The sequence below is a fragment of the Chlorocebus sabaeus genome, chromosome 9 (genome assembly GCF_047675955.1).
Source record: "Chlorocebus sabaeus isolate Y175 chromosome 9, mChlSab1.0.hap1, whole genome shotgun sequence".
Taxonomy (NCBI): domain Eukaryota; kingdom Metazoa; phylum Chordata; class Mammalia; order Primates; family Cercopithecidae; genus Chlorocebus; species Chlorocebus sabaeus.
Genome location: NC_132912.1, coordinates 80,457,668 through 80,481,415, shown reverse-complemented (window position 1 = coordinate 80,481,415; position 23,748 = coordinate 80,457,668). Strand labels below are relative to the sequence as shown.

At 39.3% G+C, this 23,748-nt stretch overlaps 1 protein-coding gene across 14 annotated transcripts in view; it reads right to left on the bottom strand.

Moving 5' to 3' along the window:
• Positions 1 to 23,748, bottom strand: part of ANK3 (ankyrin 3) — a 703,328-nt gene that overhangs the window by 102,094 nt on the left and 577,486 nt on the right. For 7 of the 14 annotated variants that reach the window (XM_007963375.3, XM_073019121.1, XM_073019129.1 and 4 more), the window contains 2 exons: positions 8,284 to 8,407; positions 3,567 to 3,669 (listed from right to left, as the gene is read on the bottom strand). In XM_007963375.3, coding sequence (XP_007961566.2) covers positions 3,567 to 3,669; positions 8,284 to 8,407 — 227 coding nt within the window. Of the gene's footprint in view, positions 1 to 3,566; positions 3,670 to 8,283; positions 8,408 to 9,681; positions 10,893 to 15,664; positions 15,719 to 23,748 lie in introns of those variants that run through there. The other 7 variants (XM_073019120.1, XM_073019128.1, XM_073019122.1 and 4 more) reach the window with 4 other exon arrangements.

Below are 23,748 nucleotides of genomic sequence, written 5' to 3'. Positions count from 1 at the left end.
TTGAGGAATTAGCCGTTTCCTCCTCCTCTACAGCTATAATTTATCTATAATAATAGAGGTTCATTAACTTTTTTAGTCTCGAAACTAGAGACTTCAAAAGTTAATGCACCTCTTTCAGGATTTTTCCTCCTTCCTCCAAGTTACTATTTTGAAATTGTTCACACAAATAAAAAAGTTGAAAAACTGTATAAAAAATACCCATGTACCTTCCACCTAGATTCAACAATTAACATTGCTATATCCACATGTGCTTTTTTTGGCTGAACTATTTGGAAATACATAGTTGAATTAATGATTGCTTAATTCTGGAAAACTTTAGCATGCATACCCCAATATTCTCTGAGTAGGTTCAGTAGGTAGCAGTGATAAGCTAAGAAAATTACCAATGCTAAAAATTATCACTGCTAAGAAAATTATCAATGATTTCCTACATACACAGATATCTCCAAGACATTTTCAAATGCTCCTAAGAGTCCCTAAACTGTCTTTATGACTTTCATTTCCCCCTACAAAATCTGCCAATTTATCCTGGATTTGCGTGGCTCTGAGTAGTGTTATATGCTCATTAAACATGCTGGTTCCTCAGGGAATGCCTATGCGGGTATTCTGTGCTCATTAAAGACAGCAACTTCCTGTTTCTACATTATCAACTTAAAGTTTATTTTGAAAGATTTTCAGGTGTCCTATGCTCTCCTTTCCTCTGATAGGTCTATAGACGTGTTCACGATGTCCACAGAAGTATTTTTGAGTTGGAAGCAACAACTGACTACAAGCATCAGTTTCATCTCAAAATTTCTCTTTGTCTTCTACTTCTGTTCACAAATCCTTAGTTCTGAGTAAATGCTGCCCCTCCAGTCTACCTCAGTAAGTAAGTCTTGGTAATAGTTAATAGGCAATGGTGTGAGAACCCTCAGAAGCCATTTTGTAGCACCACAAACACTTGCATTTTACTTCAACACTGATCTGCAGAAGTTGGGTGGTAGAGTAACTATAACTATGGTGGTAATAGTGGTGGTGGTAGCGATGGTGGAGGTGACAGTAATGATGGTAAGGTCATGGTGATGGTGGTGGTGGTTCCAATTTCACACCCTTGACCCGTGGCAAGTTAATATGCAGAAATATAAGCCACAATTAGGCTTGATCAGACATTCCCTGGCACACGCTTTCTACATGAGCAAAGTGTCATTGATACCTGGGGAGTCTCCTTTCACCTGTGATTTTGTAAGTTTTGTGGGGTTTCCTTAGAGTGTAGAGAATAACAGGCATTTTTATACTTATAAGTATAAAAGTGTTATCTTTTAAGTGTTATAAGTGTTAAGTGTTATAAGTGTTAAGTGTTAAGTACTTATAAGTGTTATCAATATCTCCACTGCCATCTCATTTCAATTGGGAATATGAAAAGAGCAGGATTACAGACTAAGATAATGACCACAGCCAACCAAGTAGAAAATTTTAACCAACTCCTGGCAACACCCAAGAGCTTAGTTTCATTATTTGAGACAAGTGCTTTCTCTGGTACTAATACCCACTTAAAACCCATGACATGCTATTCACTGAAATGGTTTGTCTGTGTCCCCACCCAAATCTCATCTTGAATTGTAGCTCCCACAATTCTCACCTGTTGTGGGAGGGAGCTGGCGGGAGGTAACTGAATCACAGGGGCAGGTCTTTCCTGTGCTGTTCTCGTGATACTGAATAAGTCTCACAAGATCTGATGGTTTTATAAGGGGGAGTTACCCTGCACAAGTTCTCTTCTTGTCTGCCACCATGTAAGATGTCCCTTGCTCTTCCACTATGATTGTGAGGTCTCCCCAGCCAGGTGAAACTGTGAGTCAGTGAAACCTCTTTCTTTTATAAATTACCTGGTCTCTGGTGTGTCTTTATTAGCAGTGTGAGAACAGACTAATACATGCACCTGTAATTTTTTTTTTTTTTTCTGAGACAGAGTCTCGCTCTGTTGCCCAGGTTGGAGTGCAGTGGTGTGATCTTGGCTCACTGCAACCTCTGCCTCCCAGGTTCAAGCAATTCTCCTGTCTCAGCCTCCCGAGTAGCTGAGATTACAGGTGCCCGCCACCACACCTGGCTAATTTTTGTATTTTTAGTAGAGAAGGGGTTTCACCACATTGGCCAGGCTGGTTATGAACTCCTGACCTTAAGTGATCTGCCCACCTCGGCCTTCCAAAGTGCAGGGATTACAGGCATGACTCACCATGCCCAGCCTATAATCATTTTTAGAAGAGTTTTTTTTGTCTGACCAAATACTGAATAACCACTGTATTCACCTCTGTAAGGCCTGCTTGTTAAGAATGTTCTAGAGAGTAAAAAGTAATAAAATATTTATTGTAGGTCCCTATGAAGTACAACACACATGTGTATGTCTAGACATCAGCATCTGCAGACATGTGGGAGTCTCAAAAGTCTACCTACTGCTTAACCTCTACCTTGGCTATGATAAGTGACTATCACTTATTCATCTGATCCAATTCACCTTCATTGTGCAGTGAGTCAAAAAGCCCAGCATGATTTCACCATTTACATTGTTTAAATATTATACGTCACCTTTAAACGTTTTATTGTCCAGACATTTTCATCTATCATTAAATCACTACTGTGCATACTTAAAGCCAGGTATTATCTGTGTATTAATTATTCCAGGACCATCCTGAGCCCACATGCAGGAAAGTTGTGTTACTGGAACTTCTTAGAGTAACCCACTATCAATTCAACCACAATTATTGGAAGAAAAAAATTACACAAACACCAAATGCATATAGCAGAGATTCTGGTAGAAAGCAAAATACTATCACATCTTTAGACACCCATCAAAGGCAACTTTGAAGCTAAGGGAACAAAAAATGACCAGTCTCATCTTTACTTATTAAAAACAATTCTAACAAATTCCAACATAGATACACAGTTTGTTCAGCAAAATTCAGGCTGGGTGCAGTGGTTCACACCTGTAATCCCAGCAATTTTGGAGGCTGAGGCAGGTGTATCACTTAAAGTCAGGAGTTCTAGACCAGCCTGGCCAACATGGTGAAATCCTGTCTCTACTAAAAATACAAAAATTAGCTGGGTGTGGTGGTGGGCCTGTAGTCCCAGCTACTTAGGAGGCTGAGGCATGAGAATCACTTGAACCCACGAGGCAGAGACTGCAGTGAGCTGAGATCACGGCACTGCACTCCAGCCTGGGTGACAGAGACTCTGTCTCCAAAAAACAAAACATTCATGAGGTTAATACCAGCAACTTCAGCTACTAATGATTATTAACTCTCCCTTTAAAAAATTGAAATAGATTTGACCTAGAGAAGAGAAAGGTAACTACACATTTCCTAGGACTTTCTGAGTTCCTCTCTGATATTCCTATCTTCCTCACCTGCAGAAGACAGGAATATTTCTGCTTATAGTACAACTTATTTTTTTTTTTTAACTGGCTAGTACCAGAAGATTTACAAATGCAAAATCAAACATACAGAAATATATTTTTTGTCACAAGACAAAGAGCTTGGTTAAATTATACAAATGTAAGTTTAATAGTCAAAGGCTATTTTGAAAAGAATGCATACCTGCTCTTTGGATGGCACAAGGAGTTCTTCAATCATCATGCTGTCCCGTGCATAGGAGCTTCTGTTCAAGGTGTAAGACCTATCCGAACTGAAGGAGCGGAGGCTGTTGTATTTACAGTTAACCATTCAACAGTGGTAGATGATGATGAGATGAATAAAAAAAAATTAATGCATGCAACTTTAAGAACAGGCAAGATGGCTAAAAATATCAACAAAAGTTGTTCTTGAAAGGACATAGTGAAAAGTAAAATCCCTTATATTTGAGAAAATGTCTTCAGTGTAGACAATGTTATGATTAGATTTTGTTTAAAATTAGGCCAATTTTGAGAATATGAAATGCATGAAAACTTTGGATGTTTCACTATGAAGTTGAACCGACATGACAATTGAGAAGAACCAGATGATTCTAGACAGTTGGTAGATTTTTCTAGGACAAGATCTTATGTTAGAATGTCTCCTCTTTCTGGTCTATGTCTACTTGACATGTGCTACTGATTAGAATTATGTCTACTTTAAATGGGTCTGTTTATAAGTCTTTGGGACTTACTGAGAACTCTGGTTTGTTGTGGCTACTCATAGAAAACATCAAGAAGGAAGTAGTGTTATGAATACACTTTGCATGATCCTCTTTGCCATCTTCCTGGCTTTCAGGAAACATTCATATTCCCTGCATGGTGATTTGCTTTTCACTGCAAATATTCTTTCTTTGCTCTACTGTTGTCTTTCTTGCTCCTTCAGCTGTTCTTTCCAGCCTCTGTAAATCCTCCATATGGCCCTTGAACTTCTCAGATGCAGGTACCCTGATGCCCTGATATGCCATCATCACAGTGACCTCTAAACTAAAACCCAATAGAGTCAGGGCCCTTGGGAGAACAGCTCTGCCATGTCACTCTCATGGCCTTGCATGTATTCACATAAGTCATACAGGCAAAGACCAGAATTGAAGCTAATCTGAGCCTTCACAGAACACCCTGTGATCTTCCAGGAACTCAGAGGATGGAGGTTGATGAGGAGCTTCCACGAGACCATCTGCTACTCAGCTCCCCGTCTCACCTGGGAGGCTGCCATGAGATAGCTTTCATCACTTCCTCTTTCTAATGATGTATGAGGATTCCTATTCTGCTCTCCTTGGAATAGAGCTGCAGAATATAAAACCATTTAGCTGAAGTCTAGTATTGGCTCCTTAGCAATGGGGTATCCCACAACTAGCATTGTAGACATCCAGCCCCTTTTGTTTTGGTGTCCTTTTAGGTGTAGGGGACAAGGATCATGAGAAGCCAGCACTTTTCACTTCTTCCTTTCACTGCCTGTATAATTAAAAATCCATCTGGATCTAAAAGTGGCTTCTTGTATCTTTACCAGTGGAACTAGTCAGACTTTGGCTTTGGCCTTGCCTTTTGTGTGCTTGATGGGGAAATGAACAAAGATGATATACATAAGAGGTAAATAAATGATTCTTTGCATAAAACAATTTCTTTTTCCCACTGCCTGCTATACTAAAGAAAACCAGAAAGTGGGTATCCTTTTATCAAGGTACAGAGCCTCTTGATATTAAAGGCCTCATTCTAAGTATCTACACAGATAGGTACGTACATTCTTCTAGGATTGGGAGCCTTCACTTTTATCAGAATCTCAGATGGACCTCTCTTATCCCCAAACAACCATCATTCTACAGAGTCATTATTTAGTGTATTCAGCAAAACTTACTAAAAGACCATTATAAGCATAATTCCTGCACAGAGAAACTTATCTAGTAAGCCACGTGACTCTGGCCACTTGCACAGTCAGGCCCTCCATGCCCAATCATGGGACCCATTACTCTGTTTTTTCCCCAGTTTCAATTGCAAGCCCTTCTTTCTGCCATTCCTGTTTCTAGTCTCTTACCTTCCCTCAAATACAGTAGAAGCTTCCTAAGAGCAGGAATTCTCTAACTCAACACTGTCCGACAGAACTTTCTCCTATGAAGGGGATGTGCTAAATCTGAGCTGTTCAACAACCCTGGCTACTGAGCACTTGAAATGTGGCTGGTGTGAATGAACAACTGAATTTAACTAATTTTAATTTAAGTAACTATAGGTGGCTAGTGGCTACACTATTAGTGCAGCTTCTAAGTACTCATAACAATGTTAAATTTTGCTCCAGTGGTGTGATTTGAGAGTCACTGGCCACTGTCTGCATTAGACATTCATTTCTTCAAATTACGGTCCCCATGGCATGATATGTTAACATTGGTGGTGTATGAAACAGTTTTCTATGTGGACAAACACTTAAAAGTTTTAAAAAATAATTATCTATTCATTTTAATTTCTATTTTTAAATGTATCTAAAATTTGTTGATACTTTTTAAACATCTCCTCCTTCTTTTAATTTCTCTGTGAGTGCCAACTGCAGAACAGAGCCCAGAATTGGGAGCTATCAACAGAAAGGCCTAAAGATGTCTTCATTTTACATAATGTCTGAAGTTCCTACTTCTGATCATTCCAGACCAATTTAAATTAGACATATGGAGTCAATTAAATCCATCAAGCTTCACTCTGAATCCTGAATACTTCCAAGTACTTTTAGCCTAAAATTAAAGATTATTTGTATGGGGATCTAGAAAGCATTAAATTGTTTTTAACTAAGGCCAACTATTTTATTTGTAGCCATCAGTACACCCTAAGTGTTAAATATAGGAAGTGTTAGAAAAACATGCCCCAGAATTCTAAATTTATACTAATTTACCTAGCACAACTCAAATAAAACAGCAACCAGCAAACAAACAGCCCTTCACATCAGGACTTTTCAAACCCAGTGAAATTTCTTTAATTACTTCATGCACTATACAAAACTTGTTAAGGGAAAGAAATTCCTTAAGTATTTGATCAATTTTGCGTAAGTAATATTTATTATACACTTTCTAGTTTTCTTAAAATCACAAAATTTTTACTGATTTTTCTAAAGCTGAGCAGAAAAAAAGAAAGCACATCGCAGCACATCACAGCACATCACATTACAATGCTAAAGAAAATAAAAATGAGAGCATGAGCCAGGAAAGGGAAGAGAAACACTATAAAAGTGCCATGTCTTCTTACCTTATCTTGGGACTATTTTAAAGTAATTTTAGAAAAAAAAAATAAAACAGAATAGAAAGCAAAAAATCAGACAGAGAAAAAAGAAAAAAAATGTTATGGTTGAATGAGTTACACATTTAATGTATTCCTTTTAAAATGTTACACTCAGAATATATTTTACTTGATAATACTCTAACATTGTGCTTAAAAATATTGGCTTTATAGAGTTTTTAAAAATGTTTGTCTCTGAGCATAACATGAGTCATCAAAGTAAAAAAAAATGAGTTACATATAATAGCAACAAATAATAGTGCAATCAAAATTAGAAGTATGAAAGCCTTGGAATTATATTAAGAAAAAAATTACAGTGTGATATTCTGGTTTCCTATGTCACTGGAGGTCAGCTACTACAGTTTTCTACATAAAAATGATTGATCACAAAATGCGTCATATATTATCAGAAGAGAAGGCAAGTTAGTTGTTGGATTTCAAAAGTTATAAATCTCTAAGATTTAAACAAGATCTAAAGGATCTCAAGAACCTTAAAGGTTCTACATATTTTCCATTTTAACTTGTTGCTATCTTTGATCGCCTAAAATATTGCATATTTTTTTAAAGTTATTTTTCCTCTTCCTGTTAATGACACCTGCTACAATAAGACTTTAAGGCCTTTTATAAATGTATTTATAAGGCAAAAGTTCTACTAAGCTATGTGAGTTTCAAATTCCTACTAAAAAAAGACTAGAAGAAAAATCAATTCAATATCCATACTGGCCACACCAACTACAATGAGAATAAACTCCAGGGTTTACTTTGTGGGAAGTGCCATTTACTATTAGACAATGAAACGCTTTACAACAGATCCTTAAACTATAGGAAAATGTCCTCAGGGCTCTGGCTTAGAAGGTTTAATTATTAGCTTTAAAATAACTTCACTGTCAGCAAACACTCTGTTAATCCACACTAGGGCAAAGAAGTCTCCAAATTCTGCACAAGGCTCTGTTTCTTTCAACAGTGTAAGAAAAGTTTGAGTCAAGGTTTTCCCATACAGAAGTTTTCCACTTCAGTTGTAAGAACTGAATTTGTCACCATTCCTGTCTGTGACTTTTGGTAAATCACTGTTATACTTCCAACATGTCCCTTGTAAACAAAATAATGGAACAGTTTTAGAAGAGATACTCAAACACTTGGTGGACAACTTTAAAAAACAATATAATTTTTTTTCAAAAATGCTCTCTTTTAATCTTGAATTATTATTTCAATAACAAAGAGAGAATAGTGAACAATGTACACACGTATTTCTTACTTATTAGCAAATAATATTTTCTTTCAATATGGAACAAAACTCAATTTTGAAATATGTGACTCAGATTGGTTCTCCCAGTTTTGTCAGTGAGCTCTTTTGCTACTGTGCTGGAAGCATGACTGCAAAGTGGGAAAAAAAAGAACACACAATTAACATGGTCAATCACATGAAATTAACAACTACAAACCACAAAAGAAAACAGCAGAGCATGTGTATTTGCGTCGAGAACATTTCGCTAAATTCACGTCTTCATCCAAAGAACACATTTTGGGATAATGTGAAAAATGAACATGATTTTGATTTATGGCAAATCATGGTTGTTTTAAATTAACTATGAAAGACAGCAACAATGAAGTACCTGGCAGAACGCGCTCCGAGACTAAAGCCCATGTAACCCTCTGCAGGCAGGGAATCATCACCCAGTTCCTTAAGGTCCTGTGGCCCAAGATATTTGTCTGTGTCCCCCGTCATTGCATCTTCACCTGCAGATGTAGAGAGCAAGCCCACATCAAAAGCTTCCCTTTTGAATGTGTCAGCTGTGGAGAAAATCACTCCTTTGATTATCAGCAAATCCCCCATTATCTCATATTCACCTTCCCCTTTCCCCTGGATAATTTTTTGTAACTCCCGTTTAGAAGGAAAAGGTATAGGTAAAGGTTAGTACACAATTTCAAGAGTGAATTTAAGTAGCGGAAACAATTCCTGGTATTAAGTACGAATCTTAAAACATTATCCCTATCCCTTTGCTTCCCCGTAAGCCTCAGCTGACTAGACAGGTAGATGTTTTATGTCAGAGTTCTCCTCACCTCACCTCACCCACGATGAGGGCAGCTTGTTTGAATGGACAAGGATTACAAAATAAGAACCACCTCTTCATTACCGTTCTTGAAATTATATGTGGGAAGGAAACAGACATTTAAAAAAAAAAACAAAAAAAAAAACCGGTTTTCTCACACACAGGATTTCAGTTTGGGGCTTATGTAAGAAACTAGCAAGTTATGTGAACCATAACTTGCTCGGTTGGAGAGTCTTGGAACACGTCAATTTTGAAATGTTTCTAAACCTATCAAATTAACAACAGCCCAACTGTCCCAATGCTTGAAATCTACATGGAAAGCAAAGCAGTATTCTCCAGTGATAATATGGGTGCTTTAGCACTTTGAAAGGACTATATAAATTGCTCTTTAATTATCAAGACAAAGAGTTAATTATGTGAAATACTTTTACCAGCTACGTATGCAAAACATGACCTCACAGGGAAAAACCACATTCCAAGAGTGACAAGGCAGGTTTTTCAATTGTCTTTTGCCCTCTGGGACATTTCCCATCCTTCTCAAAAGGTAGCACTGGCTGCAGAAAAGTTCCTTCCCCACCCAGGCAAACTCTTACCCTCTTTCTGGACACAAGCTTCGCTGGCCAAGAGATTGCAAAAGTGTACATGTTGTGTTTTCTCAAAGGTAAGTGATTCATTCCCCCAGATATATTTTCCAATTCCTATATTAGGTACTGTTTACAATTTCCATTCATTTAAACTCAGGAAACCGCAAGAGCTCAGCTTTTAAACTACCAATCAAGTCTAAAAATACACTGTCAGCTACTGTTTTTGCAAATGTAAAAACTAAACAGATCAACTTTCTACTGCTGCTACCCAGTACCAAGAGATTATTTTAAGTAACTATTTACGGCTGGGCTATTTGCACATTCACTGCATCTCAAACAAAAACAGCACACACCAAGTACAACTCAAAGATCTTACTCTGCGGTAAAGCCATTTCCACTAGGCTTGGATGATCAAATGTTTTCCTGATGTTTCCAGGAATTCCTTAAGCAGTGATTTAGAATCAACCTCCAAACCAGCTCAAGCAAACCAATGCCTGGTTTGTATCCACTCTCTTCACCACCGCTGAATTCCTCCCAGCATCTTGATATCCTCGTAGGCAATTGAGGAATTACACATCTTTCCCCACTCAGGGTTCGAAGATTTTCAAAATTTCAGGCCTCCCAAAAAATCTTTTTTAAAAAAAGCCACTTAATTGAGATTAAGATCCTTTTGACCACTCCGCAGACATCCTTTTAAAGCTCCTTCTGATTGGATTAAAAACTCCTCTGGCAAGCCTCTAGCAGGACAGAATGGTGACATAAATGCAAGCCCCTGAGTTATTTGTATGTAAATATGAGGACTGCTCGGTGTAGACTTTCGGTAATTTGATACCAATGCGCGTTGCCTAGTCGGGTAACCGAGACAGCCTTCATGTAGGGAGAGAGGAGAGCGAAGTGCTACATTTAATCAGGAGGTGACTCTTCTCAAATATGAATGAAGAAACAGCCAACCCAGGTAGAGGAAAAACATTAGAAGAAAACAAAGCAGTGGCCCAGGCGGGGAGTGGCACAGAGCTCCAGGCAAACTTTCAACTTTGTTCTCAGCTGGGAACACTGGGAGCCTCAGTTATTTATGGTCCCTGTCAGGTGGAAGGAGGGGAAAAAGAGAGAGGGAGGGCCTGCCCTTGAGTTGAGGTTGTGAAACTGGGGCTGAGGAAAGCGGCAGTGATTCCCACAACTCTCCAAGAAGCACTTTGCAATAGACTAATTGCCGCTGCTTTTTATCAAGAGTTTGAAGAAGGGAACAGAAGTGAGACAAGTTGGAAAAAGCAAATGGGTGTTCTTTATTTTTGGCCCAAGTTCTTTCAACTATTTAATATGGAGGGACTCACTGGTGCTCCTTCGAAAGGTCCCTGGTGGAAGTGCAAAGCAAAGAGAGAATTGGGGTTGGCTGGAGAGGCCTCTGTTGCCCCAGATAGGAGGCAGGGCTGAGTTCTGTCACTTTGCTGTTACATTGTTTCTTTCCCTCTCCACTAGTGGCCTTCCTTCTCAGCTGCTCCACCCTGTTTATGTTGGCAGTGGAGGAAAAAACTAGCAGGACTTCCCCATCTTCCATCTGGGTACACTGGAGGGGCCATTTTAATTGCTTTTTTTTTTTTTTTTGCGCTTCCCCACCGCCCATGAGAATAGCTAGAGAATTGGGCTGGAAAGTAAAGGGTTTAGAAATTGTCTTGCTGAAGGAAGCACTCCTTTATAAGAGCACATCTATCCCCTTGGAATGTTACCTAAATATACAGGAATCTGAATCTGTAGCACTGATAAAGTGGGGAAAAAAATCTGTTTTCCCTGGATACACGCATAAATGAATGGATAAATGCATGATTCATGTAATATTAGGATGCTATGACACCTGGTGCTTTACTCTGATCAGCCTGACTGTAATCAACATGGTAAATACATGGAAATAGAAGGGAAGTCGTTTATAATGTCTAGAACATATTGAAAACTATTCCCAAGCAGAGAATAATTTCCAACTCTAAAGAATAGAAGGGGAAGTCTTGTTTAAAGAGAAATGTCTGAATGTTCATCAGCTTTTTAAGTCTGCATTTCGAATCCAAACTACAGTACTGAGCAAAGCCTTATTCAAAGACTGTCATTCATTCCAATTTCTCAGCAAGGCCTATGATGCAATGTTCCTTCCACTGACTTCTTGCTATTTTTCCTTCTTGGCTATTCTTCCACACCCACCTTCCCTCCTGTTATACAGAATTTTTTCAGTCCCTAGAAGTCCTTAAACTCTTTAGACTTTGAGCCTTTACTAAGGTGTATTCTCTTGGTGGAACCTTTATTGTTTTTTCCAGATGAACTTCTCTAATCTTTGACTCTTTGTCTAGAAGCCCTCGCACCCTCTACTCACCATTAGGTGTCCCTCATCAGAATGTATTGCCAGTAAACACAACTGCTTAGTCTCTCCTATTGGCTGGTGAGATCCTCTAAGTTAGGAGCCATATTCTTCCTGGGCCAGGTATATTGGAAGTTCTCATAAATAATCTTGGAATCCATAACTGATAATAAATATAAGTTATTTTTATTTTTATCTTTTAAATCTACATGTCATGGCAACTTAGCACTCTTTTCAAATATTATGCTAACTGACTGGTATACAGTAAAATTTCAATGAAAGTAAGTTTCCATTATTCTTTAGCCACACTTCTTAGACTTCAGAAATGGTCACTATGAAACCAAAAGAAGTCTGGGGTAGGGGTGGGAGTTGTCAACACATTTAGCCAAAGATTAATGAAAATAAAATAGCCTTATAACATTAAATAATTATCCACTTAGCATTTTAGAATGGTGAGAACATTTCTTAAAAGACATAGAATTTAGAAATAAAAACAATGGTATTCTTTTAATGCTGTTTTGCACAGTAGGTGCTCTAAGTTCAAATTCAAGCTATACCATGTATTGATTGGGTGACCTTTGAAATACCATTTAACTGCTCTGAGTCATAGTTCCAGCCTCTATAAAACTGGAGGTAATAAGTCTGCCTCTACCCTCAGGCCTCCTGGGGAGATTCAAATGAAATAATGCACAGAATAAGGGCTTAATCAGCACGGTTACTATTATTCTGTGGCACAACTTTTTCCAGTGCCCAAATATCTGAATGCATGAACTCAAATAGCATTTAACTTGCTACTATTTATACTGGTAAAGACAAAATCCAACGACAGCACTAAAGTGTCCCTGTTCTCCATTACTTATGACAAGCAAGGCACTGTGTTAGGTAATCACAAAAGTTGTTGATGGAATGAATAAATGAACAATAACAACAACAAAGTTCATTTACACTCCTTTCAATAAACACAACTTTCTATCATTATCATATAGTACAACACACTGCTGTACCAAAGATTAGAAAGGAATGAGATGAATATTTTATTGTGTGATTTGTTAACTTTCTCTAATCCACTATATAATCCAAACACATTTTGGCTAGTGGCAGCTTCTAACACGTGTGTGTAAGCCAACTAAGGTAATTTTATTAAAAGATGACATGCATTTCGTATCAGATATATTTAACTTAAAAATGTTACCAAGAGTCAAATATTTTCACTCACTAAAAAGGAGTTGTGTAGGTTTATGTTTTCTAGAGGTATTTGGTGCAGTGAAATAACAGTTGTGTTACAGAGGAATTTGACTATTTTTAGTCAAAGAGGATTTTGGTAGCTCGTCTTTAAAATGCCCTCCTCACCCCTACCTCCAATGAACTACGTTTCCTTCTATTCATGCCCTTGTGTAATACCCCTACTTGAATCTGGGTTGGCTGAAATTTTGAACAGTATAACTTGGCAAAGTGATTTTGAATGAATGAGTTTGTGTTCAAAGAAACCTTGCAGACTCCTCAAGTCTCTTGAAACAGTGGTTTGGGGGAAGCCAGTCCCAGTGTAAGAAATCTGACTATGATGATAGCACCATGTTATAAAGAAACTCAAGGTAGCCTATGGAGAGGCTGCTTAGAACCAGAGAGAGAGAGAGAGAGCCTGAGAAAGAGAGAGAGAGAGGGTCCGAGAAAGAGAGAGAGAGAGAGAGAAATGCCCAGCCAACAATGCTCAGCTGTTGCTGCCATCCTAGCTGAGGTGTCAGACCTTTGGATGAAGACTCCATCTTGGAAATCTGGTCATGTTCCTCGGCCTCAGCTGCTATCTGACTGCAATCTCTTAAAAGATCCCAAGACTCAGCTGAGCCCCAGTTAACTCACAGAACTGAGGGAGATAAAAAGACCTTAAATCACTGATTTGGTGGGGGGCTGTTAATTTGTAATAGGTAACCAAAACAAAAATGAGAAATGACAAGGTCCAAAGGTAAGCCAAAGGGGTTGCACTCTGGTTGCCTAATGTATCACTAATAAATTAGAGTTAGCTCTGTAGCGCAATAAATGATGTGTATACATAAAGCCCAGGAGCACAGTGGCAAATGCCATTAGAGAAGGCCTCACTTACTTAGTATTGACTTGATGCATTTTGAAATATTTATTTATTTATTTTTATTTATTTATTTTTTTGAGACAGCGTCTCCCTCTGTCGCCCAGGCTGGAGTGCAGTGGCGTGATCTCGGCTCACTGCAAGCTCTGCCTCCTGGGTTCATGCCATTCTCCTGCCTCAGCCTCCCGAGTAGCTGGGACTACAGGCGCCCGCCACAGTGCCCAGCTAATTTTTTTTTTTTTTTGTATTTTTAGTAGAGACAGAGTTTCACTGTGTTAGCCAGGATTGTCTCGATCTCCTGATCTCATGATCCACCCGCCTCGGCCTCCCAAAGTGCTGGGATTACAGGCGTGAGCCACCGCGCCCGGCCTGAAAGTTTTATCTTGAGCACTGATGTTCTTATTGTTAATGTACTTCCATCAATAAATTATCAGAGCCTAGAAAATATTTAAAAAGAATACAAAACTCCCCAAATCTACCTGACCCCACCACTAACCAATTAATAAAAATGGTTCAGAGGCATTTTACTTCAACTACCCAGCAATCTCCTCTTCCTAGTCCTCCCTACATCGTGACTAGGCTGAAAGAAGAGATGGCCTACACCATAATCAACCATTCAGAGATCCATCAACTTCGTCTGCCAGGAAAACAATACAAAATAGAAACATGAACAAAGGACAGCAAGAGAGTATATTAAATGATTATCAGGACTGTGGTGGGCCAAACAGGTGTACCCTCATTCCTTTTTAGACTACAAGTCAATGGTCCAGTATATTGTGTAATATACCCAACCCAACATCCTTGCAGTCTTTCATTATGCCCCCAGTGATCCTTTTTCATATCGAATAAAGGAAATAGTTATTGGCCTAATATTTAAAAGTATTTTCTTATCCTAGAAGTTCTTTTCTCTCCTTTTCTTCCCCTACGTGATCTACTTTTCTTCTAATCTCTTTCCACCTTAAGACCTTAAGACCATCACCAAGGAAAACTTCTGTCACTTTTCCATGGACTGAAAGTTGTTTTCCCGTCTGGCTGGAGACTTGAGTCATAAAGTTCCTTAAGATAAGGATACCAAATTGTATTGTTAGAAACTTTTCTCAGAAGTATTTAATTCTGCTGCAAAATATAGAATCTCCCATTGTAAAGTTTAAATTAATAGTTCATAGTACAGACCAAATAGTACAACCCTCCAAATTACACGGGATTAAAAAAGATTAGAAGAAATAAAGAGAAACAGTGTCTCTATACTCTACTGATTTACTAGGAGTTGATTTCTTAATAGAACTCAGCAAAGAGTCTAATACACAAGAGGTTAATGATCAAACTTGACTTAAATTTACTGTTGCTTATCCTTTAGAAAGTGATTTTCTTTGATCATACAGCAAAGAGAGGAAATGAAAACTACTGGGAAAATAAATCCTTTAACTATCTCTAGTCAGCATTACAGAACAGTAGAATCAGATCAATTATAATTAACACTAATACTTATTGAGCATTTACTATGTTTTAGGCACTGTTTGGTGTTTTATATGTGTTATTTCATTTAATTCTCACAATCTTATAAAACAGAATTGTTATTTCCATTTCAAAATAAAACACAGTTTAGAGTGGTGGAATAAATACTCCAAGATGACTTAGAACATAGAGAAAATGGGATTCAAAATCAGTTGCTGTCACTCTAGAGCCCTTCTTTTAACTACCACAGTGGGCTGGCCATACAAAACTTAAGATACTATTGAATGAATATTACAAGAAATTTGTAATCAAAATGTAAGCTCCTTGAGGGCAGGGGGCTTTGTCTGTTTTGCTTCATATCATTGCCCAGAACAGAACCTGGCACATAGTAGGTGCTCAATAAATGTGGAATCAATGAAAAAGCAGTGATTGCCTTTCAAGATGGGAACTATATTTACTGGGGCAAAGAGGAGGGAGACTTACTTTTCACCGTAAACTCTTGTACCTTGGGAATTTTGTACCATGTGCATCTATTACCTATTCAAAAAATGAATACAATTAACAAAATAAAACAAAACAAAATATAGGGACTGCAGATAAGTCATATAAGCTCTATGTTCCATCCACCAGAAACAGTATCCAGACTTAAATAAGTCTGCCATGTAGATACAAAGATGTGTATGTGTACCAGTGGATATCCAGCAGTTAAGCAGAGGGAACACTCAATACTTTGATATTCTACCTTCCATGCCGCTTTAAGAGATGGAACAGAAAAAGTGAAGTAACAAGGCAGGAAGAAGGAGATGCACACTATTAATGTGGTACTTCTAGTAGTTTCAGGGGTAGGTATGCAGGTTTGTTACATGGGAAATCTGCATGTCACATGGGGTTTGGTGTACAGATTATTTCTCATCCAGGTAGTGGGCATAGTACCCAATTGGTAGTTTTTCAATCCTCGCTTTTCTCCCACCCTCCACCTCCAAGCAGGCCCTGGTGTCTGTTGCTCCCTTTTTTTTTTTTTTTTTTTTGAGACACAGTCTCACTCTGTCGCCCAGGCAAGAACAGTAGCACAATCTCGACTCATTACAACCTCTGCCTCCTGGGTTCAAGCAATTCTCCTGCCTCAGCCTCCCGAGTAGCTGGGAGGGATTACAGGCACCTGCCACCACACCCAGCTAATTTTTGTATTTTTAGTAGAGGCAGGGTTTCACCATATTGACCAGGCTGGTGTTGAACTCCTGACCTCAGATGATTCAGCCTCCCAAAGTGCTGGGATTATAGATGTAAGCCACTGCACCCAGCCAAGATTCATATCTCATATATCTCATTCAACATTTAGACAATAAATTCTCAGCCTAGAGAATCCCAATGACTGTATCTGCTCACATTACTTTTCCCTTGATCTGATATTTTCATTGTCAAAAGAACAAGGAAGCAGGAGTAAGAAAAAGAAATTATGGTAGGATTAGGATCCTGATCCCTCAAACTTGGATTCTAAAAGTCTAATTCTAGCCCAGAGTTACAGAACAGTTGATGGGAACGTTAGTTAGATGCCAGATCTGCATGTATTTCTCCTTTCATTTTTCAGTTTGGAGCAAGAGCTTGTGTTAAGTAAGGTTTCCTGTGAATATTCTGAGAAGTGACAAAAAGCAGAAGGTGGTGTTTGAAGGATGGAATTGTGCTATCTACTTCAGGAGGTTCCTGCGTGTAACCCAGGAACTTCTGTGTTGGGCTGGAGGACCTGCAAGACCTGCAGTGGAGATGCTGCAAGCCCAGCTCATCTCTGTACCTTCTGGCAGGACTGGAGGCTCAGAGAAAAGCTGACAGTCCCATGCTCAATGTATAGAATAGAGTGAGCACTTACTTACTGCCCCCTTCACTCTCCACCTCTCTTCTCAGTAGGAAGAAGGAGAGGGTCTTCACTGTAACCCTTTGTTTGCCATCATATGCTGGCCATGGTTTTCATTCTTTCAAAACATAAAGTAAGTGCTAGGATATACTTTTGACATGGTTTGGCTCTTGTCCCCACCAAATCTCATGTTGAATTGTTATCCCCAGTGTTGGAGATGGGGCCTGGTGGGAGGTGATTGGATCACATGGGTGGATTCTCATGAATGGGTTAGCACCATCCCCTTGGTGCTGTTCTCATGAGAGTGAGTGAGTGAGTTATCATGAGATGTGGTTGTTTTAAGGTGAGGGGCACCTCCCCTTCCTCTCTCTTCCTCCTGCACTGGCCTTGTAAAGTATTGGTTCCCCCTTTGCCTTCCGCTATCATTTTAAGTTTCCTGGGGCCTCCTCAGAAGCAGAACCTGCTATGCTTCCTGTACAGCCTGCAGAACCATGAGCCAATTAAACCTCTTTTCCTTATAAATTACCCAGTTTCAGGTATTTCTTTGTAGCAGTGTGAGAATGGATTAATACAACTTTCTTGCTTTCCTTCTGAAAATGGGTGGTAATTATGGATTACGTTGAGAAAACAGTTAAATAAGCATTTAACTAGGTAACCGAAGAAGGCCGAAGAAGCGTGGTCTCGTTTTAAGAGGTGCGTGTACCTCCTGTGCGAGGGTCATCAGCAGCATTCTGCCTTCCTGTCCCTAGTCCTAGGTGCTCATGAGAGCCTGGCATTGTAGGTGGCCAAAAAAGAATCAGGTTTGAATGACAAAGTTTGCACAGCTCTGAAAGAACAGCAAACTGCCATTATTCATTCTACAGAACAAATGACTCTTTCTGCTGAAGCTGTTTTTTTGAGTACAAACTCAGTTTGACTCTTTTTCTACCTGTTCATAGGAAAAACCTGAATTCTCTTTCCTTTCTGAGATGGGTTTGTTTATTAACCCAACCAAGATCACGGAGGACATTTTTCATTGCTCTGCCTGGAAAAGTTCCAACACTGAGTCATGCATGCTTACTTTAGAAACTGTATCTAGCCCGGATTAAGGAGCAGTAAAATGCTATACAGGTTTTAAACAGAAGCACAGCTAGACACAAAGATAAAGATAATTCAGATTTTTCCTATGAAGAGGCAGAAAAAGACAATGTTGCGACAGACTCTAAAATGTCTTCATATTCTTTCTTATTAGTACTCCTTAACTCGGATACAGAAATTCCTTTAGTCCTCTAAGTAAGACTAAACACCGCACTGACTTGGTCAAAGGAGCACTGAAGTCTAAAGACAGAATGCAAGTAGAAAGAAGTACAGGATTACTTACACTGTTCTCATTATCTAAAATCTAAGCCACTTGTGAAGAAGACTAGACAATGAACTAATTGCTAGCCACAAACTAACCCTGGAAAATCAGGCACAAAAATGTTGGTTCTCACTTGCAGAGAAACTAGGTAGCTAAATTCAAGGTGGCAGTGTCATGACAGCTGGTTTGTCCTATTCATTCTTCCTTAGCTATTTGTCTAGCCTCAACCCCAAATCCAGACCTCATTATTCTTGCCTCTTCATTGCCTAGGCGCACAAGGACCGTGAGTACAACACAGGAACACGTTCACCACTGTTCCCAGGTATAAAGAAGTACCAGGCTCGTGTATAAACAGTGATTTTGGCCTTTTCTTTCCCTTACACCCAAATTGCCTATCATTGTGCCTGGCAATAAACACCCATTTATTTGTTTGCTTTGTATTTCCAACCTATACCCCAAAGATGTGTACACATGAGGCAAAGAGGCAAAGACACTTGGGGCCTGTCTTCAGTTCTCATTCTCATTGGGGTTCTGACTCGCCCCTCCCCATTTGGACATCTTTCCCGGGCTCCTCCCACTCCTCTTGCTCCCAGCTCCCTGTGCACCACCCTGTCTTCCCCTTGCTCATTCATTCTCACTGTTGTGTTCGCTGAGCTAATGAGGGGGCTACAGGGTGGTCACATTAGGACAGCCTTCCACAGGAAGCAGGTTAGACTTTTCAGGTAGATGGAAGGGACAGACATGATTCAGGGGGAAAAGTATTCAAAATTACCATTTGTTTGAGGCAAATAAAAAAACCACAACAGCCTATTGTTTGCAGTTAAACAAGCACACAATTCCTTGGAGTCTGTTAAATATCTCACAGGCTGCTCTAGCTGCTCATTCTATCATAGCTTCTTGGAAGAAAAAAATATACTCGCTATGACCTTCCCTACCTACACTAGAACTCCTGTCTTCTGTGTCTATATCCAGGATATCCCGTATGGCATGGCAGCTGCTGAGGTCACCAAGGATTCCCGTACTCCTTATTTAGTTTTGTTGTTGTTTGAGACCAAGTCTTGCTCTGTCCACCTAGGCTGGAGGGCAGTGGTACGATCTCGGCTCACTGCAACCTCTGCCTCCTGGGTTCAAGTGATTCTCCTGCCTCAGCCTCCTGAGTAGCTGGGATTACAGGTACCCACCACCACGCCTGGCTACTTTTTGTATTTTTAGTAGAGACAGGGTTTCGCCATGTTGGCCAGGCTGGTCTCAAACTCCTGATCTCAGGTGATCCACCCGCCTCAGCCTCCCAAAGTACTGGGATTACAGGCGTGAGCCACCATGCCCGGCCTCCTATACCACTTGTGCTCTTTTGATTGGAGCTTTCTAGGAAAGTTCCTCCCAGGCTTCCTTTAGCACCCACTCCTCAGGGTTTTTCCCCTTCATCCTTCACCACTTTCTGTTCATGTCAATTAGCATTCTTCTTCCTCTTATGTGTGCCCAGGGTTTTCTAGAACCGCTTCTCTTCCTCCTTGTGTGCTGCCCTGGGACCTCATCTGGTGCCCGGCATCTGCACCCTTGTCCCCACTCCTGTGTGCTGAGCTCTCATGTGGGGGCCTGTGCTTTCCTGTCTCTGATACTTTGACCAACAAGTTTTCTAAATATGAAACACCTCTTCCCGATCCCCATCCTTCTACTCCTGCAAAATTTCTGTGTGTCCAAATCCTATCTATTCTTTAAAATGCCTTTCAAGTTTGTTTTTGAGGTCTTTAATAATCTCCCTGTCTTTTTAATTTTCTTGTCACTTGATCTGTTATTCTGTCATGGCACCTGATATGGTTTGGATGTCTATGCCCTCAGAATCACATGGTGAAATTTGAGCCCCACTGTTGAAGGTAGGGCCTTGTGGAAGGTATTTGGGTCATAGGGGCAGATCCCTCATGAATGGCTGGATGCCCTCCTTGTTGTAATGAGTGAGTACTCACTCTGTTTGTCCACACAACAGGTAGTTGGTTAAAGAGCCTGCCACCTCCTCTCTCTCTTGCCATATGACATTCCTGCTCCCCCTTTTCCTTCTGCCATGAATAGAAGCTTCCTGAGGCCTCACCAGAAGCCAAGCAGATGCTGGTGCTATGTGTATACAACCTGTAGAACCATGAGCCAAATAAATCTCATATATATATCTCCCCCAGTCTCAGGTATTTCTTTCTGGCAGTGCAAAACAGGCTAACACAGAATCTCGAGTAGAAAGTCTAGGTCAAAAAATTATAAACTCAAATTCCAGTTTCCATAACTGTGTGAACCTGAGCAAATATCTTAAACTCCTTGAGACTGATTCCTTAATAAAATTAGGCCTAATAGTACTTTAAATTAGGGTATTAAATTAGGACATAATATAAATTAGGAGTAAAAATAGTATTAATAATGCTGTTGAATACTTCGAGAGAAGTAACAAAGATAAAGCACCAAATAAGTAACATTTGCTGAGTTCTTACCACATGCCAAGTTCTAGGCTAAATGCTTTTTATGTATGTCATTATATATACTTTGAAGGTCTGTCCCCTCCAAATCTTATGTTGAAATGTGATCCCCAGTGTTGGAGGTGGGGCCTAGTGGGAGGTGTTTGGGTCATGGAGGCAGATCCCCCATGAATGGCTTGTGCCATCCCCTCGGTAAAGAGTGAATGCTTGCTCTATTAGTTACCGTGAGATGTGGTGTTAAAAAGAGGCTGGCTTAGGCTTTTAAGATTCATTCATACTATTGTACATAATTGAATTTCCCTCCTTTCCTCTCTCTTGCTTTCTCTCTTGCCATCTCTCCTTTACCTTCTGTCATGAGTAAAAGCATCCTGAGGTCTTCCCAGAAGCAGATGGATGGGCAAGGACAGATACAATGTAGAAGAAAAAAAAAGTACTCAAAATTATAATCTGTTTTAGCCACCATGCTTCTTATACAGTCTATAGAACTGTGAGCCAAAATAAACCTCTTTTCCTTATAAATTATCCAGCCTCAGATATTCCTTCATATGAATGCAAAACAGATTAGCATAGTATTCAAACGTACAATAACCCAACCGTTATGGGGCTCTTACCTAAATTACCAGACAACATCTATATTAGAAGTACAAGGATTTGAATACTAGACCCAGCACTTATGTTGTGTGACTTTAATCAAGTTCCTTAATCTTACTGAAACTTATTTTCCACATCTATGAAATGAAAGTGACAATGGCTCCTGTTTAATCATTGTGAGGGTTAAATTACATAATGCATGAAATGTGTCTAGCTTAATGCCTAGCACATAGAAAGACTCAATAATGGTAAGTACCATTATTGACCAACAAGTTTTCTAAATACTTTGACACTTTGACCAACAAGTTTTCTAAATATGAAACACCTCTTCATGAAACAAGAAAACTTGTTGGTCAAACTTGTTTCTGATGGTGAGAGTATTAACTTATATGGAATCCTGAGAGGGGACAGAGACACAGGTAAATGTGTGGAATTAAGCCAGTGGATGCATTCATGAATGAAGGTACAGATGTATACACCCTAAGACCTATGACAGGGACCAGGACAACTCTGATCCTATGGCACTGACTAGTCTAGTTTGAAAGAAAATATAAAAAATTAACCATGAGTTGGCAAACTACAATCCATGGGCCAAACCCAGCCTCTAGCCTATTTCTGTAAATAACCTTTATTAGTTTCACACAATCAGGCTGGTTGGTTTAGGTATTTTGTACTACAAAGGCAGGGTTGAGTAGCTGTGACAGAGACCAATACAGACTAAATATTCAAAACTATTTACCACTGGCTCTCTGTAGAAAAAGTCTGCTGACTCTTGAAATTAATGACTAATAAAATGAGATGAGTATTAGGATGACATAAAAAAGCATAAGTGAAAGGAAAATGGAAAGGGGGTAGCCAGGGACCATATCATACAGGACTTACTAACCATGGCAAGCTACTGAAATTACTCTAGATGCAATATAAAGCCTTGGGTGGGTTTTAGCTTTGTATTTGTACTACTTTAGGGGTGTATTTATATTATTTGTTTGGCTTGGTTACTTTTGTTACAAAACACAGCAACCATACAGATAAGAATATAAAATATAAATATACATTTTAGCAAACTGTTATAAAATAAGCACCACCCAGGTCAAGAAATAGAACATCATTAGGACCTCAGAAGACTCACACATCCCCTACCACAAGCACAGGCCAGGCCCCTCTTACCTCCTCAAGGTAATTGCTTTCTATATATTCTTTTCCTTGCTTAAAAATCTCACTAATTTTACTAGCATAGTTTATTGTCATCTGGTTCTGATGAATTCTGCTGTCTTTGCATAATATACAACTCAGCAATACTTCTTCCAGGTTTACATCCTGCAGAAATGTATGCATATGTGTATCAGGAAACTTATATAAGAAGGTTTGTAGCAACAGTTCAAACTCAAAACAACCCACATTCTCATCAACAGTAGAGTGGATAACTCAATGTGGTATAGGCAGACAATGGAATATTATATAGAAATGAAAATCAATGAACTTCAATTATATGCAACAGTATGAATGAATCTTAAAAGACTAACTATAAGCTTTGGATGGTTTTAAGCTAAAGAGTGGAATAACATGATCCAGTGTATATGTTTAAAGGCTTGTGTGGATGCTGTGCAGAAAGCTGAGTCTACTGGGTAAGAGGAGAAGTGGAGATCTGTAAGGAGGCTCCTGCAATATTCCACGTGAGAGATGCTGGTGGCCTGGATAGGGGTGGTGAAAATGGAGATGGAGAAGAGAAGACAGATTTGAGATGTATTCTGAAAGTAGGATTGATATGACTTGCTGATGGACTGTATAGAAATTTTATGGGAAGACAGAATGCATAAAACTCAGATTTTGCCTTGGGCAATGGAGCCATTTATTGAGATGGAGAAGGGTGAGAAGAGACACTATTTTCAAGGGGTATGTTTAGGTATCTTGACTTAAGGTATCAGAACCTAAATGAAAATCTACATAGCTGCATAAGTGGACAGTGTGGGTGATAATCACTATATAATTCCAATTACAAAGACAGGATACCAATGATGGACAGACTTTGCTTTAGAATAAAGGCCCTTGTCCCTGTCCACAGATCTTCTTTAGCTGGTAATTCTTTTAAATTCATCAACTATTCCTTGAGATGCAGATATGCTTTGGGAGAGTCATTATAAAGCTGTTTATCAACTTAAGACATAGCCTAGGACTGTGTCAGTAAAAAGGAGTTGAATGGAAGGAAAAGGTAGCATTGTTGGCAGTCTTCATCTTGCTTCATCTCAGAAACCTACAAAACTATCCCTTGAGTATGCCTTCAAGTTGATGCAACCAATCAAACATGTATTGAAGATCTCCGTGTGCCAAG